The sequence below is a fragment of the Dipodomys ordii genome, unplaced genomic scaffold, assembly GCF_000151885.1.
Source record: "Dipodomys ordii isolate 6190 unplaced genomic scaffold, Dord_2.0 Scaffold1, whole genome shotgun sequence".
In the NCBI taxonomy this organism is placed as follows: domain Eukaryota; kingdom Metazoa; phylum Chordata; class Mammalia; order Rodentia; family Heteromyidae; genus Dipodomys; species Dipodomys ordii.
Window position 1 is genome coordinate 61,444,496 of NW_012267217.1, and position 16,568 is coordinate 61,461,063.

The window sequence follows — 16,568 nt, forward strand, 5'->3', positions numbered from 1 at the left end:
CACACACACACACACACACACACACACACACACACACACACACACACACACACACACACACACACACACACACAGCCCAAAGAAAATAGTAAGAGCTGGGAATGTGGCTTAGTGGTACAGTGCTTGCCTACTATGCATGAAGCCTGGGGTTCAATTCTTCAGTACAACATACACAGAAAAAGCCAGAGTGGCACTGTGGCTCAAGTGGGAGAGTGCTAGCCTTGAGCAAAAGAAGCTCAGGGACAGTGCCCAGGCCCTGAGGTCAAGCCTCAGGACTATCCAGAAAAAAAATAAGAAAATGGTTAAGATCATTAATGCTAACAAAGTCAAGGCTCCCTCACAATTCAGACAGCATCCATGTACAGTCTAAAACAATGAAGAGGAAAAAAAACAAAAAAGCAAAAGCAATACAAACGAGGCTTCATTTCAGTAAAATTATTAAGAAAAAGAAACACAAAATGGTTTAAAGATGTGTTAGAGAGGGCTGGGAAGATGGCTCCATGGTAGAGTGTTTGCCTAGCATGCATGAAGCCCTGGGTTTGATTGCTCAGCACCACATAAACATAAAAAGCCGGAAGTGGTGCTGTGACTCAAGTGGTAGAACACTATCCTTGAGCAAAAGCAGTTTAGGGACAGTACCCAGGTCCTGAATTCAAGCCCCAGAACAGGCAGAAAAAAAAAATGTTATAGCATGAGAAGGAAAATAAAAAAATAAACAAACAATTACACACCATATGCTAACAAATCTACATTAGGTTGCTGATAAAAGTCAATGACTAGCCACCTGTTGGCTCATGTCTGTAATCCCAGCTACATAGGAGGCTGAGATCCAACAATCATTGTCTGAAGTTTGATGGGGAAGCCAAGACCATGAGACTCTTCTCCAGTTAACCAGCAAAAATGGAGCTCTGGCTCAAGTGACAGAGAGCTAGCCTTGAGCAAAACAGATCAGGGGACAGTGCCATGCCCTGACTAGATCAAGCCAGGACCCACACCCCCCAAAAAAAGTCAAAGATTGAAAACTACTTTTTGAACATACTGTACATGTAACAAATCAGAGATTTAGGAATCACTTAAATGACTTTTGAGTTATTTGGTTCAAGAAGTCTTACTATTAGGGTTCTTATGAATTTTAGAAAAATTTGGCTTATCTAGGAAAATCCATCCAATTGTAATCACCATTCAAATTTTGACCCTTAATGAGGTTTTTCTTTTTTTTTAAGTATTTTTTTTCCATCTCCTTTTTAAAAATACCATGAAATACATACCTTCCTCCTATTGAGTCGTCTTGTGGTTGGGCCCCGGCAGTGTTCCTCTGTGAACGTCGCAGTGACCCCCCTGGATTGTTATTAGGCCGGTTGGACATTGGCACCTCTCTCTTGAAGGGACATACCCTTTCTAGACACTACCATTCACTGAAGAAAAAAAAAGACAAAAACCAAACTAATTAGATATAACACAGGAAAAACATACAGTGCCAAAAATGAGGAAAATATATACACACAATTTAATCTGATAAGATTTCACTGTCTTCTAACATTGCAACTGACTTAGTAATGTGTTATAGAGTGGAATATATTCATTTCATGCGGTCAAGAATCTAGCAAAAATGGGCTGGTAACGTGGCTTAGTAGGAGTGTGCTTGTAGTGCATGCATGAAGCCCTGGGTTTGATTCCTCAGTACCACATAAACAGAAAAGGCCAGAAATGACATTGTGGCTCAAGTGGTAGAATACTAGCTTTAAGCACAAGCTCAGGAGCAGAGCGCTGGTGGCCCATGCCTGTAATCCTAGCTACTTAGGAGGCTGAGATCTGAGAATTGAGGTTCAAAGCCAGTCTGGGCAAGAATGTCCATAAGACTCTTATCTCCAATGAACCACCAGAAAACCAGTGGCACTGTGACTCAAAGTGGTAGAGTGCTCACCTTGAGCTGAAGAGCTGAGGGACAGTACCCAGGCCAAGTTCAAGCCCCATGACTGGCAAAAAATAAAGCAGCTCAGGGACAGTGCCCAGGCCCTGAGTTCAAGGCCTAGGACTGACAACGACAACAACAAAGACCAAGGTCAATCTCACTGACAAAAGCAGATTGGCTACAATGTTCAATCCTCCAATCTTGACATCTAGAGCTTGGAAACTATAGGTATACACCACACTATAGTTTTTTTTTCCTTCAAATTTTCAATGTTATACCACATTGACAGATTGAAAAACTGAGGGGTTTTTTTTTACAGTGAATATTTTACATAAAAGTAAACTAATAACGTAACCCCTGTACTGTCTATAATTTTTAACTTTTGGAACAGTTAAGGTGAATCTTATTTGTTCAATGTGACCTTTCCCTGATGATTTCCTGTGGATGTTGTGTTCTTGATTTCAGATTATGAATTTGTAGTTTAATAATTTGCATAGCACTTGTACTCATTTGCTTATTGTAATAGCATAATTGAAATATATCACTGAGTCCTCTAAAGCTTTGCATTATTCCTATTTTACAAATAAAAAAATTGTAGTGTTAACATCACAAGCCTATATGCAGTTAAGTAATGGCATCTGGACTTGCAGAGTCTGAGCCATAAATTATACCAGGTACTACAGATCTGAACTATTCACACTAAACCAAAACAATGTCTAGGTCTCAGGATAAAGCACAGAAGCTAAACACAAAAAAAATAGTATAAATTAAATTCAACAGAATTCAGTTTTAGCCTCTGGGTACTGAGGGCTTCAACCGAGGTCATCACAGTTAGCACTTTCTAGCTTGAATCATGCATCCAGTTTTGACTCTGTGGAAGGAGAGTGAGTTTGGGTATGGGTTTCAGTCCTTGGGCTTGAACTCAGGGCCTAGGCACTGGTCCTTAAGCTTTTGTGCTCAAAGCTAGTACTCTACTCCCAGCTTTTTAATTAGAGACACAAATCTCTCAGGTTTGTCTTCCAGGGTGGGCTTTAAGCCATGATCCTCAGATCTCAGTCTCCTGAGTAGCTAGGATTATAGATATAAGACTACCACAAGGGGCTGGGGGTTTAGCCCAGCGGAACGATGCCCACCAGGTGCGCACAAGGCCCTGGGTTCGGTCCTCAGCCCTGGGGGGAGGAAAAAAAAAAGGCAACGGAGACTACCACGGAATTAAGCCTATCTTTACATTGAAAAGGCATAACCTTTTAAGTTTCTACTGTAAGGAAGGAATTGAGAGGAACTGAGATAGAAAGGTGATTAAAACAATCCTTGCTCACAGGAGCTTACTGCTCTAGATCACCCTAATTGTATTCAGTATCCTGGATCTGCTAGTTAACCCTACTAAGATCTACAAATTCTTTACATTCAAAAAATAAAATTTAGACAACAATTTTTTGGCTGGGTGCCTGTGGCTCATGCATGTAATTCTAACTACTCAGGAGGATGAGAACTGAGGATCACAGTTCAAAGCAGCCTAGGCAGTAAAGTCTATGAGACTCTTGTCTCTAATAAACTACTCAGAAGTGGCACCTGGGGCTCAAGTAGTAGAGCGCTAGCTTTGGGCACAAACAGACTCAGAGACAGTACTTAGGCCCTCAATTCAAGCTCCAGGATTGGCAAAAATAAAAATAAGTAAAAATCTTATCTTCATCTAAGTTTCTCCATTGAATTATAGGTTATCTACTTTAAGGTTTAAGTATTAAAGACAATGCATAGAAGAACCTTGCCTAAACATGACAGCTGACATTTAGTAAAAGCTTATTTTTTTTCTTCTTCATGGTGCTGGAAATAAAACCTACGGCCTCAAGCATGCTAAACATGTACTCTACCACTAAGCTACAATACTTGCATCAATGTACATTAAGTATAATTAAATAACAATCTGAAAGAGGAAAGTAGTCATCAGATTCCCCTTGATGAATAACCAACTGGAAAGGAATAATGACCAAAGAAACCATAAAACTATGTGGACCAGCTGAGGAGACCCACATCAGAAGGATTATGTTTCAAGGTCAGCCAGAGCAAATAGTGAGACCCCATCTCAACCAATAAGCTGGGTATGGCAGTATGCATCTGTGATCCCAGCTACTCCAGAAGTAGGAAGATTGCCAGTATCCAGCAAAAGTAAAACTTGTCAGTTGTGGGGCTTGAACTCAGGACCTGAGCACTGTCCCTCAGCTCTTCAGTTCAAGGCTAGAGCTCTACCACTAGAGCCACAGCGCCACTTCTGGTTTTCTGAGTGGTTTATTGGAGTAAGAGTCTCCAGGCCTTTCCTGCCCCTGGGCTGGCTTTGAACTATGATCCTCAGATCTCAGCCTCCTGATTTAGGATTACAGACATGACCCACCAGTGCCCGGCTAACCTAAATAATTTTTAAAACTTAAAAAGCCACAGAGAGGCTGGGAAGGTGGTTCAGTGGTAGAGTGCTTGCCTTGCATACTAGAGGCCCTGTGTTTGATTCCTCAGTACCACATAAGCAGAAAAGGCCAGAAGTGGTGCTGTGGCTCAAGTGGTAGAGCACTAGCCTTGAGCTGAAGAGGTGCCCAGGCCCAGAGTTCAGGCCCCACTACTGACAAAAAAAAAAAAAGCCACAAGAGTCAGGCACTGTTGGTTCACACCTAACTACACAGGAGGCTGAGATCTGAGAATCAAAGTTTGAAACTAGCCCAGGCAGGAAAGTATCCAATACCCAGTTAAGACTCCAAGATCTGAGAATCAAAGTTTGAAACTAGCCCAGGCAGGAAAGTATCCAATACCCAGTTAAGACTCCAATTAACCACCTGAAACAGTAAGTGGAGCTGTGGCTCAAAGTGGTAGAGAACTAGCCTTAAACAAAAAAGTTGAGGAACAGTGTCCAGGTCCTGAGTTCAAGCCCCATGATGGACCCTCCCCCATACCCCTCCCCCAACACATGCACACAAAAAACCCCAAGATACTACCTAAAAAAATAATGTAAAGGCTGGGTGTCAGTGGTTCATTAATGAAGAGACAAGGCAAAGGGTAAAAAGCCTTTAATAAAATTCAAAGGGCAAGTCTCTACAACTCAACTTCAAAAAAATTTTCTACAACTATATTAACACTTACTGAGTAGTTTAAAAAATTCTTCCTTCCTAGTAGAGATATGGTAATATCATTAAAGATGGGAAAAAAAATCTACTGAGAGGAAAAAATTACTTGTAAATTCTTCTCCGTCCCTCATGGGAAAATATAAGACTAAGTACCTTGTAGATTTTACTAAGATGTTCCCTATGGACAAAACAAGTTCATGTTTGGTAAATGACCTTTAGAGCATACAGAACAAAATGAGGTGGTATATTCGGAATACTCTCAATACATATTCTTGTCTGTGCTGTAAGCTCTACTATAATGAGAGCACCTATGCCAGCTTTTGGAGAAAAAAAAATTTCCCCCAGGGCTAGTGGTATTGCTCAGTGACAATTGGCTTGCTTAGCATATTTAAGGCCTGAAGTACAAGCCCTAGCACTGCCTCCCCACCCCCCAAAAAGACTATTGAAGTAATCACAGATTAACACAACCTCTTCCAAACAATGAGTAAGTAACTTGTCATCAATAGTATTACAACTTCAAGCATATGCTTTTAAGTTTGCTCAGAGGGAAAAAAAGCTAATAAATTTAACTCAAAGGTTGGAAAAAAGAAACAGACTATAATTGATGCCAAAAGGGGAAGAAGGCAATGTCAAATGTTTGTTTAAGATCATGTGTTGTCAGCCAGGCATCAGTGGTCTATCTGACATCACCTTAGAAAATATCAAATCAACTTAATAATCCATATCAGCTAAGTGTTAAAGAATGATATGGGTTTATATGACTTTCTTAATAATTGTCTATCACAATAATTCCTTTGCAATTTTTACATGACTACCATACCCCACAATTAAAAACTGCTACTCATATCCTTAGAATTCAACACTATTCTAAGTTGTTTTTTTTTTTTTGGCCAGTCCTGGTTTTTGAACTTTGTGCTTGAGCACTGTCCTTGAGCTCCTTTTGCTAAAGGCTAGTGCTCTAGCACTTGAGCAACAGCACCACTTCCGGCTTTTTCTGTAACTGGAGACAAAACTCTCATGGAGTTTCCTGCCCAGGCTGGCTCTGAACTACAATCTCAGCCTCCTGAGGATTACAGGCGTGAGCCACCAGTGCTCTGCTTCTAAGAATTTTCTAGTAAATATTTACACACATGCATGATTATGTACTTAAAATGTTCCCTGCAGTGTATCATAACAAAAATGGAGATGGTTCAAATAAATCATCTCTGTCAGGGAATAGTTAATAAAGTACACTGTATCAATTCTGTAGCATATTAATTAAGGAGGGCTTAAAAACAAAGTGATAGAGCTGTATAATATACAGCAGTGATATCGAAGGACATAAACAGCAGAACTTCCTTCCAAAACATTTCAAGATTTCTTGACAGGTGTCAACAACCTCCACCATGATAGAGAAATAATCTTAACTTCACACACTGTGCCAAGTACCATGATGAATCCAACAGGAGAAAAACGGGATGCGAGTAAGAAAAAGGGAAGAGGAAAGGAAGAGCTACTTTGGGTTCAGATTTTGAAGAGGTTATTTTAAGCTGAGTCTTAAAAGGTAAGAAGGTAGATATATTTGTGTTTGCATATGAACTTTTTAAGTCTGGAAAAACACCTTAGGTCAACAACACTCCACCATTTTGTGTGTGTGAACTGTAATTCAAGTGGTAGTATACTAGCTCTGAAATCAAGTCTCGGGACCAGCAAGCACAGAGAGGAGGGGAGGGGAGGGGAGAAATGAAGGAGGGCTAAGAATGTGGCTTAGAAGCCCTGGGTTCGATTCCTCCATACCATACAAACAGAAAAGGCCAAAAGTGGCACTGTGGTTCAAGTGGTAGAGTACTAGCCTTGAGCAGAGAGGCTCTGGGACAGTGCCCAGGCCCTGATTTCAAGCCCCAGGACTGGCAAAAAAAAAAAAAAAAAAGAAAAGAAATTAACATAAAGAAAGCACAGACACTGAGAGAATGAAAATACTAAGTAGATACTTCTCAATTTGTGGGAGGTTCGTGTACACTGGTACTGGGACTTGAACTCAGAGATGTATTCTCTCAGCTTCCTCCCACAACAGTGTTCTATCATATGAACCACACTTTCATATCCAACTCTGTGCTGATTATTTGAAGAGTCTCTTGGAATTTTCAGCTTGGGCTAGCTAGCCTTGATCTACTATCCTTAGATCTCAACCTTCTGAGTAGACAAACAAGTGTTAAACCACCAGCATCTGGCAGATAGCCCTAGATATGAAAAAGGGGTTATTTATTTTTTATGTGACCATATTATTAGCTTCTATTTTAAAGAGTGCTCATTTTTTGAAGCAGTCGAATGTACTAACAACTGAAATTTGCTTCAAAGTAACTGGTATGGGGGTTGACAAAGAATGTGTAAGTGGGGGGAAAAGTATGGCTATGTGGCAGACTGAAAGTCCATGTGGACTTTTCCACCGTTACTAGTCATACATTAAAAAGTTAAGACCCAAATGTACCTAGATGAAATGGAACTAGGAAACCAGTAGGCAGGAAACTAAACTGCTAGGAAAGGGGTAGGTAAGAGGAAAACTATGGAAGGGCAGCTCTGAGTATTGCTCTAAATATAAATGCATATATTAAATTGCAACCCCTTTGTACAACTATTTGAAAATAACTACATATATATATATATATATATGTATATACTTATTTATTTTTTTTATAAAGGCTGGGTGCTGGTGCTTCAGGAATGTAATCCAAGCTACTCAGGAAGCGGAGATCTAAGAATCATGATTCGAAGGCAACCTAGGCAGGAAAGCCCATGAAATTCTTAGCCCCAATTAACCAGAAAAAGGCCAGAAGTACAGCTGTGGCTAGCCTAAAGTGAAAAAGAAAAAGTGTGGGTATGAGTTGATAGTGCTTAGTTGGGCCTAACATTAAGCTAAAGCTTATTATACAATTACACTTTTATATCTGAAATCTTTTTCAGAGAAGAGGAGGAAGGGAGGGAAGGAGAGAGAGAACTAATGGCACATACCTCTCAGTGCCAAGGCATGAGAATTGAGAGTTTAAGGGCTGCCTGTACCAAAAACAAGGACAAGACCCTATAGATCCAAACAAAAGAACCAGCAACATTAAAATGTTATTACCAAAGAAAACATGCTTTATTTGCAAAGAATCATTCTTTAGGTGTGTGTAGACCCCAGTGGCAGGGCTTGAAGTAAGACAATGCTCTCACTTGGATTTCCTGCTCATGGCTGGCTCTCTATCACCTGAGTAATGCCCCCCTATAACAGTTTATCGTGTAATCAGAGATGGAGTATTGCAGACTTTTCTCCCTTTTCTGTCTCAGCCTCCTGAGTTAATATGATTCTGGTATTCCTGACTCAAAGTCACTCTTAAGCCATTTTGTTTTATTTTAAAATGTCCACGGAGATTATTTATTTTTATAAGATGAGAACAAGTTTATGAATATAAAGCAAATCACCCCTGACCTAAATGTGTCAAACTATACTTTGTTACTTTGTAATTTAAATTGTGTCTCTCAATTCTAACAGTGTGAGATCAAAGAAAACATGTCCTTCAAAGGTAAAATACAAAAGAAAACAAATCCTATCCTCTACCATTTGAGAAGTGACCACAGTGACACTATATATCTTTCCATAGTTCTTTTCTCAGAGCCCCCAGTATGAAAGAAATTCATCTTCATATATGTTTTAACAGGCTAGGCACAAATTTTCTGGTAATTTGACATGAAAATCACCTAATAGATGTAGATGCATCTTTCACCTGTACAGGGGAGATGCTATCTATTATACTACTCCATCCTAGGGAACACAAAATTTTCCCACATATACTTGTCACTTTCTAAATCTCAAGTATGAACTAGCTGTGTCTTATTAAACACTTTACTGAAAACAAACTACCCATAGATAAATTGCAGTAACAAATACCTTTTCATAAATCAAACACTGGATCTCTCCCTTAGATAAATATACATATGGCAATAATGATACATTATAAAGGATCTTTGACACCCTAAGTAGGTAAGAACTAATGGTTCTCAAGCTTTTTACCCTTATATAAAAATGTCTCAGTGGGCTGGGAAGGTGGCTCAGTGGTAGAGTGCTTGCCTTGCATGCATGAGGCCCTGGGTTCGATTCCTCAGTACCACACAGGCAGAAAAAGCCAGAAGTGGTACTGTGGCTCAAGTGGTAGAGTGCTAGCCTTGAGCTGAAGAGCTGAGGGACAGCGCCCAGACCTAGAGTTCAAGCCCAGGACTGGCAAAACGAAAAAAAAAAATGTCTCAGTTAAGTGGTTATTACATTCAAAACGTTAAGGGAGTAATTCACTGACAGTGTACTTAAGCCAGGCTTAAACTTAAGTCCTAGGCTCAATCACTAGTACCGGTGAAAGGAACTGGAGAGATGCTCATATCCACATCAACAGGACTACAGCTACTAGCCTTCTTCAAATGGACACAATCTTTTTTGTCAGTCGTGGGGCTTGAACTCTGGGCCTGGGCGCTGTCCCTCGGCTCTTCAGCTCAAGGCAAGCGCTCTACCACTTGAGCTACAGCGCCACTTCCAAATGGACACAATCTTAAATTGAACAACAATGGAAACCTTTAAGACTATAGAATATTTTCTTCAGCATTGTTAAAATGTTAGTGAAATTCTCTTGAGATAGAGTCTTGTGAATTTTTTGCCCTGTTAGCCATGAACTGTGATCCTCCTGATCTCAGTTGATGTTGAGATGGACATGACACTTTTTGCTTAAACTATACATGTTTGCTCATTTGACTGCCAGTACTCAGGAGACAAAGAAGGACCAGGAGTTCAAGGGCAGCCTGCAAATTCACAATCCTACTGCCTTCAAAAAAAAGACACTCAGCCTGTAAATCTAGATATTCAGGAGATAAGATGAAAATTTGAATGGTTGAGACCTGCCAGGCAGAGTTCACAAGACTGCCCACCCCCATCCTTCACCAAAAAACTTGGGCACATTGGGCTGGGAAGGTGACTCAGTGTCAGTTCTTGCCTTGCATGCATGAGGCAGAAAAAGCCGGAAGTGCTGCTGTGGCTCAAGTGGTAGAGCAGTATCCTTGAGTTGAAGAGCTGAGAGACAGCGCCCAGGCCCAGAGTTCAGGCCTCATGACCGGCCAAAACAAAAAACGAACTTGGGCACTCAGGCTTAAGTAGTTGAGAACCAGCTAAGCAGGAAAGTTGAGCAAGATCATGACACTAAGTTCAAACCTTGAAACATACACATACACAGCTGGGCATGGGGCACACAGCTCAACTATACAGGAAACATTAAATCAATGTGTTGCCACTGGGCATCAGTGATTACATACCTGTAATCCTAACTACTCCAGGCTAAGATCTTGGTTTGAAGCCAGCCAATACAAAAGTCCATGAGACTCTTTTTTATATTATTTTCAATAAAACTCCTAAAAAAACCTTAAGTGGAGGAGCTGTGGCTCAAGTGGTAGAGCACTAGCCTTGAACACACATACAAAAAGGTGTACTGTCAAGCCCAGTGGCTCACACTTCTAATCCTAGCTACTCAGGAGGCTCAAGATCTGAGAATCACTACCTGAAGCAAGCCCAGGGAGAAAAATCCATGAGACTTATCTCCAATTAAAAACAAAAAAGCTGGAAGTGGAGTTGTGGCTCAAGTGGTACAATGCCAACCTTGAACAAAAAGGCTCACGAGGGACTAAGTTCAAATCCTAAAAGTGATACAATAAAGTTTTAATATAAGAACAGTCCAAGACAGTCCAAGATCCTATTCAATAACAAAAGCAAAAAAGCATGAGCCAAGTGACAGAGCACTTGCATGGGATGCAGTCTTGAATTCAAACCATAATACTGTCAAGAAGTAAAAGGGAAGACGCTGCTTGCCTAGCATTCCCAAGGCCCTCTAAGTCTTAATGCTCAGCACAGAAGGTAAAGTGAGTAAACAAAATAAATGGTCCCAGTTTACTATGACATGAACTAGAGGATTAAGCAAATATTCTACTAAAATTTTAACTTGATTAAACTTTCACATAAATACCATAAACACTTCATATCCACATATGGTTCCAAAGAAGAATGATACTGAGAAAAAATACAAATGCTCAGGATACATTAGAGATCAGTATTACATTGGAGATACCTGATTAATTTTTCCCGTACCACCACCCAATTTCTGCTAAAACATAGGCTTTTCAACAAGTGTCAAACTTTCACTTGTCACTGCAATTAAACATGTTTTCTTTCACCTTGTTCTTTAGGGACCATTTGCTTTGGATATATACTTTCACAAAATTAAGGACTGAGAAATGGCAGATCATACAATGATTTAAAACAAGTGCCAATGCCGAGCACTGGTGGTTCATTCTGATAATTAAGTTACTCAGGAGGCTGAGATCTAAGGATCATAAGTCAAGGCCAACCCAGGCAGAGTAGTCCAAGAGATTCTTATCTCCAATTAACTATAAAAAGCTGGAAGTGGAGCTGAGGCTCAAATGGTAGAGGGCTAGCCTTGAGCATAAAAGCTCAAGACAGCACCCAAGCCCAGAGTTCAAGGCCCAGAACCGGAACAACAAAAAAAAGTGATAATGTGGGCGTGATGGAGGGCTTCTCCACACGTAAGCATTTCTCCACATCAGCGGAACTACATAATGCATAAAAACAAATTTTAAAATTAGATGCTTATTTTTAAACTTTTGTAACTGCACTTAGAAATAAAATTCACTGTATATACAATAGCTCAAAACTATAAAATTCTAAAAGCAACGTAAAAGTTACAAAACAATTCACCAAATATTCAATTTTGCTGGATACCAAATAACTCATGCCTATAATCTTTAGCAACTAAGGAGGCTGAGTTCTGAGAATCACAGTTCAAAGCCAGAGCAGGCAGACAAATCCAATAGACTCTCATCTCCAATTAACCAGCAAAAGCCTAACTTTGTAGGCAAATGAGAGCATCAGCTATGACAGAGCAGGCAGACAAATCCAATAGACTCTCATCTCCAATTAACCAGCAAAAGCCTAACTTTGTAGGCAAATGAGAGCATCAGCTATGAGTGAAATGCTGAGGCAGAAAGCATGAGGGCCCTGAGACCAAAATCATCATTATCATCATCATCATCATCAATCACTTTATTCAATTTTATTACTTGCCCTAAAGCCAACACCTGAAAAAACAGATTTTTTTTTATATCCCCAAACTGGAAATTTCTATTTCATTAAAAGAAAACCAATACTATACCAAATAAATATAAAAATTGAATTCAATGCCAGTCAAAATTCACCTTTTACTAAGGGGTGGGGGTGAGCGGGGGCAATAACTGAAATTTTTAACTCTGGGCCTTGAGTTTGCTAGTCTAGCCTCTACCAGTGGAGCCAAGTCTCCAGCTCTACTTACTATTTTGCTGGTTATTTTGGAGAAGGGAGTCTAGTAAACTGTTGCCTGCACTGACCTCAAATCATAATCATCCAGATCTTAGCCTCCTAAAAAGCTGGGATACAGGCAGAAGCCACCTAGATGGAAAAAAAAAAAAAATTAACCTGTCACCAGAGGAAGGCTCAAGTCTGTAATCCTGGCTACTCAGGAGGCTGAGATCTGAGGATGACACAGTTCAAAGCTAGCCTAGGCAGGAAAAGTCTGGGAGTTTCTTATCTCCAATTGACAATCAAAACAGGGGAAGTGAAAATGTGGCTCAAGTAGTAGAGTACTATCCTTGAACAAAACAGCTCAGGTATCTTACCCAGGCTCTGAGTTCAAGACCCAACACCAGTACCAAAAATAGTAAATACATAGCCAGGCGCCAGTGGCTCATGCCTGTAATCCTAGCCACTCAGGAGTCTGAGATCTGAGGATCATGGTTCAAAGCCAGCCCAGGCAGGAAAGTCTATAAGACTCTTATCTCCAATTAACGACCAGAAAACCAGAAGTGGTGCTGTGGCTCAAGTGGTAGAGTGCTAGCCTTGAGCTGAAGAGCTGAGGGAGAGCACTGAGACCCAGAGTCCAAGCCCCACAACCAACAGAAACAGACAGAAACACAGACACACAGACACAAGTAAATAGACAAAAGATCTAGTTGGGTATAGTAGCTTACAACTGTAATCCAGCACTGGGGCTGCTAAAGTAGGAGACAAGAGTTTGAGATTGGCCTAGGATACATAAGACTATACTCCCCTTTTAAAAAAGCTCTTAAAAACTAACGCCCTAATTAAGGTATCAATTAATTATACAATACAGTCTAAAACTCTTAAGAAATACAGACAGGTAGACAAAAGAGCAAGAGTAAGAACGCTGAGAAGTTCCTTTGTGTTTTCACAGAGAGCAAGGATACAAAAACCACAAGAAACAACTACAAAACACTGAGGCCATAAAAAACAGCATTTTCCTATACTATCTCTTTACAAGCCAACTTGGTTTTTGAGAGTTATGAGAGGGATATCCTCCATACTATCTCTCTGAACCTGCTCTCTCAGGACACAAAGCAGGTTAAATTACAGCCCAACAGTGAACTTCAGAGCGGTTCTCAGTAAAAATTCACTTCAGTTTCCAGGGCAGGTTAAGTTTACCAACCTGAGTACTTTTTACCTAATCTGATTTTTTTTATTTTTATTTATTTATTTAGCCAGTCTTGGAGCTTGAACTCAGGGTCTGGGCCCTGTCCCTGAACTTCTTTTGCTCAAGACTAGTGCTTTACAACGTAAGCCACAGCACCACTTCAGCGTTTTTTATTAAAAATAAAAAGCCGTATGGGCTTTCCTGCCCCGAATGGCTTTGAACCTCGATGCTCAGACCTCAGCCTCCAGAGTAACTAGGATTATAGTGTGAGCCACTGGTACCTGGCTTAATCTGATCTTTAGAAGGTAGCACAAAGTACATCTATGTACTTGGGAGTGGTGCCAATGGGTAGAATAGATAGTTTTAAAATCAGGATAGAACTGGTTATGAGAAGCAACAAGTTGATTAAAATACACACTGAAATTTTGTAACTTGAAGTCTTGAAAACTGGCTAACAGATCCTCAAGTTTATAAACAGGTTTCAAAAATCAATCCATGGATGGAGCCAGGTACAGCTGGTGGCTCACATCAGTAATCCTAGTTAGGAGGCTGAGACCTGAGGACGGAAATTCAAAGCCCAAGCCCGCCAGGCAGGAAAGTCAGTTAAACTCTTATATCCAATTAACAAAACCCTCTCCCATCTCCACCCCCCAAAAAAGCCAAAAGTGAGCTGTGGCTCAAAGTGATAGAACTAGTCTTTAGCCAGAACACAGGATCAGCAAACACACAAAATGCATGGGTAATAACACTATACTTACAGAAATACATTCCTGTCTAAAAATAAACTATCAACTGAAATAATGAACAATATTATAAAATCAATTGGAAACATCAATCAGTTCACATCATACCAAACACATTTGCATTTCCAATAGAGCTTTAATTAAGTTAAACAGGGGACATACACCTTAAATCCCATCTCACCAGAGGCTGAGGTGGCCTTCTCCAAAGGATTCTTAAATCAACTAACGAACACTACACTCAATTATTTTCAAGTAGGACACTTTTGTATGGAATAGAGGGTGTTGAAAGAGTCAACAGCCAATGCTACAGTAAAGTGATGAAGGGCCTTCTGTTCTAATTCATCTGTCTAGGTCAATATCCTAGTATATACTACACAAATGGAAATTAGGTCCACGTTTTTCACTTAAAACACACACGAGCCAGCTCCTGTGGCTCATGCTGTAATCCTAGCTACTCAGGAGGCTGAGATCTAAGGATCACAATTCAAAGCCAGCCCAGGCAGTAAAGTCCATAAAACTCATCTCCAATTAACCACCAGAAAGCATGAATAGAGCTATGACACAAAGTGGTAGAATGCTAGCCTTGAGCAAAATAGCTCAGGGACAGTACCCAGGCCCTGAGTTCAAGCCCCAAGACCCACCAAATACCTCTCCCACACCCACACCCAAATTATTTGCCCAAGGTCAAAAATAGAAAGGGCATAGCTAAGACTGGAATCCCAGCCTTTTTCTTTCAAATTATGTAAGTTTTCATTAGTGAAAAGCACTGTTGACCTGGGCGCTGGTGGCTCACACCTGTAATCCTAGCTAACCAGGAGGCTAAGATCTGAGGATCTCGGTTTAAAGCCAGCCCGGACAAGTCCGTGAGACTCTTATCTCCAATAAACCACTAGAAAACCAGAAGTGGAGCTGTGGCTCAAGCAATAGAGCACTAGCCTTGAGCTGAAGAGCTGAGGGACAGCGCCCAGGCCCAGAGTTCAGGCCCCACAACCGGACCCAAAAAAAAAAAATAGCTAATACAATTTTCTAAAATTAACACCATCTTATACTAGCACTTTGATTTTTTAACAGCCATTCTTTTGCTGGGCTTCAAAAACAGGTAAAAAAAAAAAGTTACTCACACCCATTTTAAGAATAAAATGGAGACCTGCTAGGTTAAGTGCTCAAGTCAAGGTGACACAGCTAGTTGTCAATGTATGAATTTTCAAGCCAGTGATTTGTCTTTGTTAGGATTGTGTAGGATCATAAAATCTTACCTAGATATTACAATAACCTTAAAAGCTAAAATGGCAATGTAACCATTACCCAAATTTACATAGCTGGATGAAAGCATTGATTTTACTCTAACCTATCTGCCACCCATTTTTCTAATATGCTAATCTTATTCTAGCACCTTCTAGAATTCTGAATGTCAAGTATACAAACTATTTCAAAGGAAATTTTAAAAATGAGGACAAAACGCCTGAGCAAAGTAATAGAAGTCAGCTGAGCAGGCTTAAAAACTATTCAAGCTGAGTAAAACTGAGGAGCAGATGGAAACTTAAGATAATCTTAATTACGATTCTGTAATTCTTACGAGTTTGCATTTAAAAGGTAAGCAAATACAAACCGCACAAACTCCATGTTTAAGTTAAAGTAAAATGAAACTTCCCAATTTTGCAAAGGTGAAAGAAAACCACACCAGTTCAATATTTCCCGAAGCTAACCATGGAGAGCAAGAAACAAGTTAAAAAACTGTTTGCTCTAAAACTTAACCATATTAAGACCTATTTGAATGCTAAATATGTGAAAATACGTCTTAATAAAGCCCTCTACAATGTACTTCCTATACCTCTGATAACTCCACTCCTCAAATCCCCCCTCCACGAGATCACACACCAGGCCTCAAATACAGGCCTCTTGCCTTTTTTCTAAACAACTAGGACCTTTGTTCCTTTACTCGGTTTCTTACTCCACTCAATAGCTCTTTTCAACTTTCTACCACCTATTTTTTGCTTTGTTTTTAGACAAGCCATTCTCAGCTCGTCAGGCCTATTTAAAAAAAACCAAAAACCAAAAACAGGAGGAATAGAAAGTTAAGCACACCACTAAAGGGCCTACAGACGGAGGAAAGCCTGGAGATCGGGTGGATGGGCAGCCCGGGCAGGATCGGGAGCGCCGACTAGGGAGGGAGACAGCAGGACAGCAGTTAGAAGGCCACTCAGAACAGAGTCACTGCGCTACCAACCGACCAACCCCCACCCCCACGCACACGCGTCCACACGGAAACATTCCCTCC

At 40.3% G+C, this 16,568-nt stretch overlaps 1 protein-coding gene across 8 annotated transcripts in view; it reads right to left on the minus strand.

Moving 5' to 3' along the window:
* Window positions 1-16,568, minus strand: part of Trip12 (thyroid hormone receptor interactor 12) — a 124,866-nt gene that overhangs the window by 106,390 nt on the left and 1,908 nt on the right. For all 8 annotated transcript variants that reach the window (XM_013027177.1, XM_013027111.1, XM_013026960.1 and 5 more), the window contains one exon: window positions 1,269-1,415. In XM_013027177.1, the coding sequence (XP_012882631.1) occupies window positions 1,269-1,366 (98 nt within the window). In that variant the 5' untranslated portion in view covers window positions 1,367-1,415. Of the gene's footprint in view, window positions 1-1,268; window positions 1,416-16,568 lie in introns of those variants that run through there.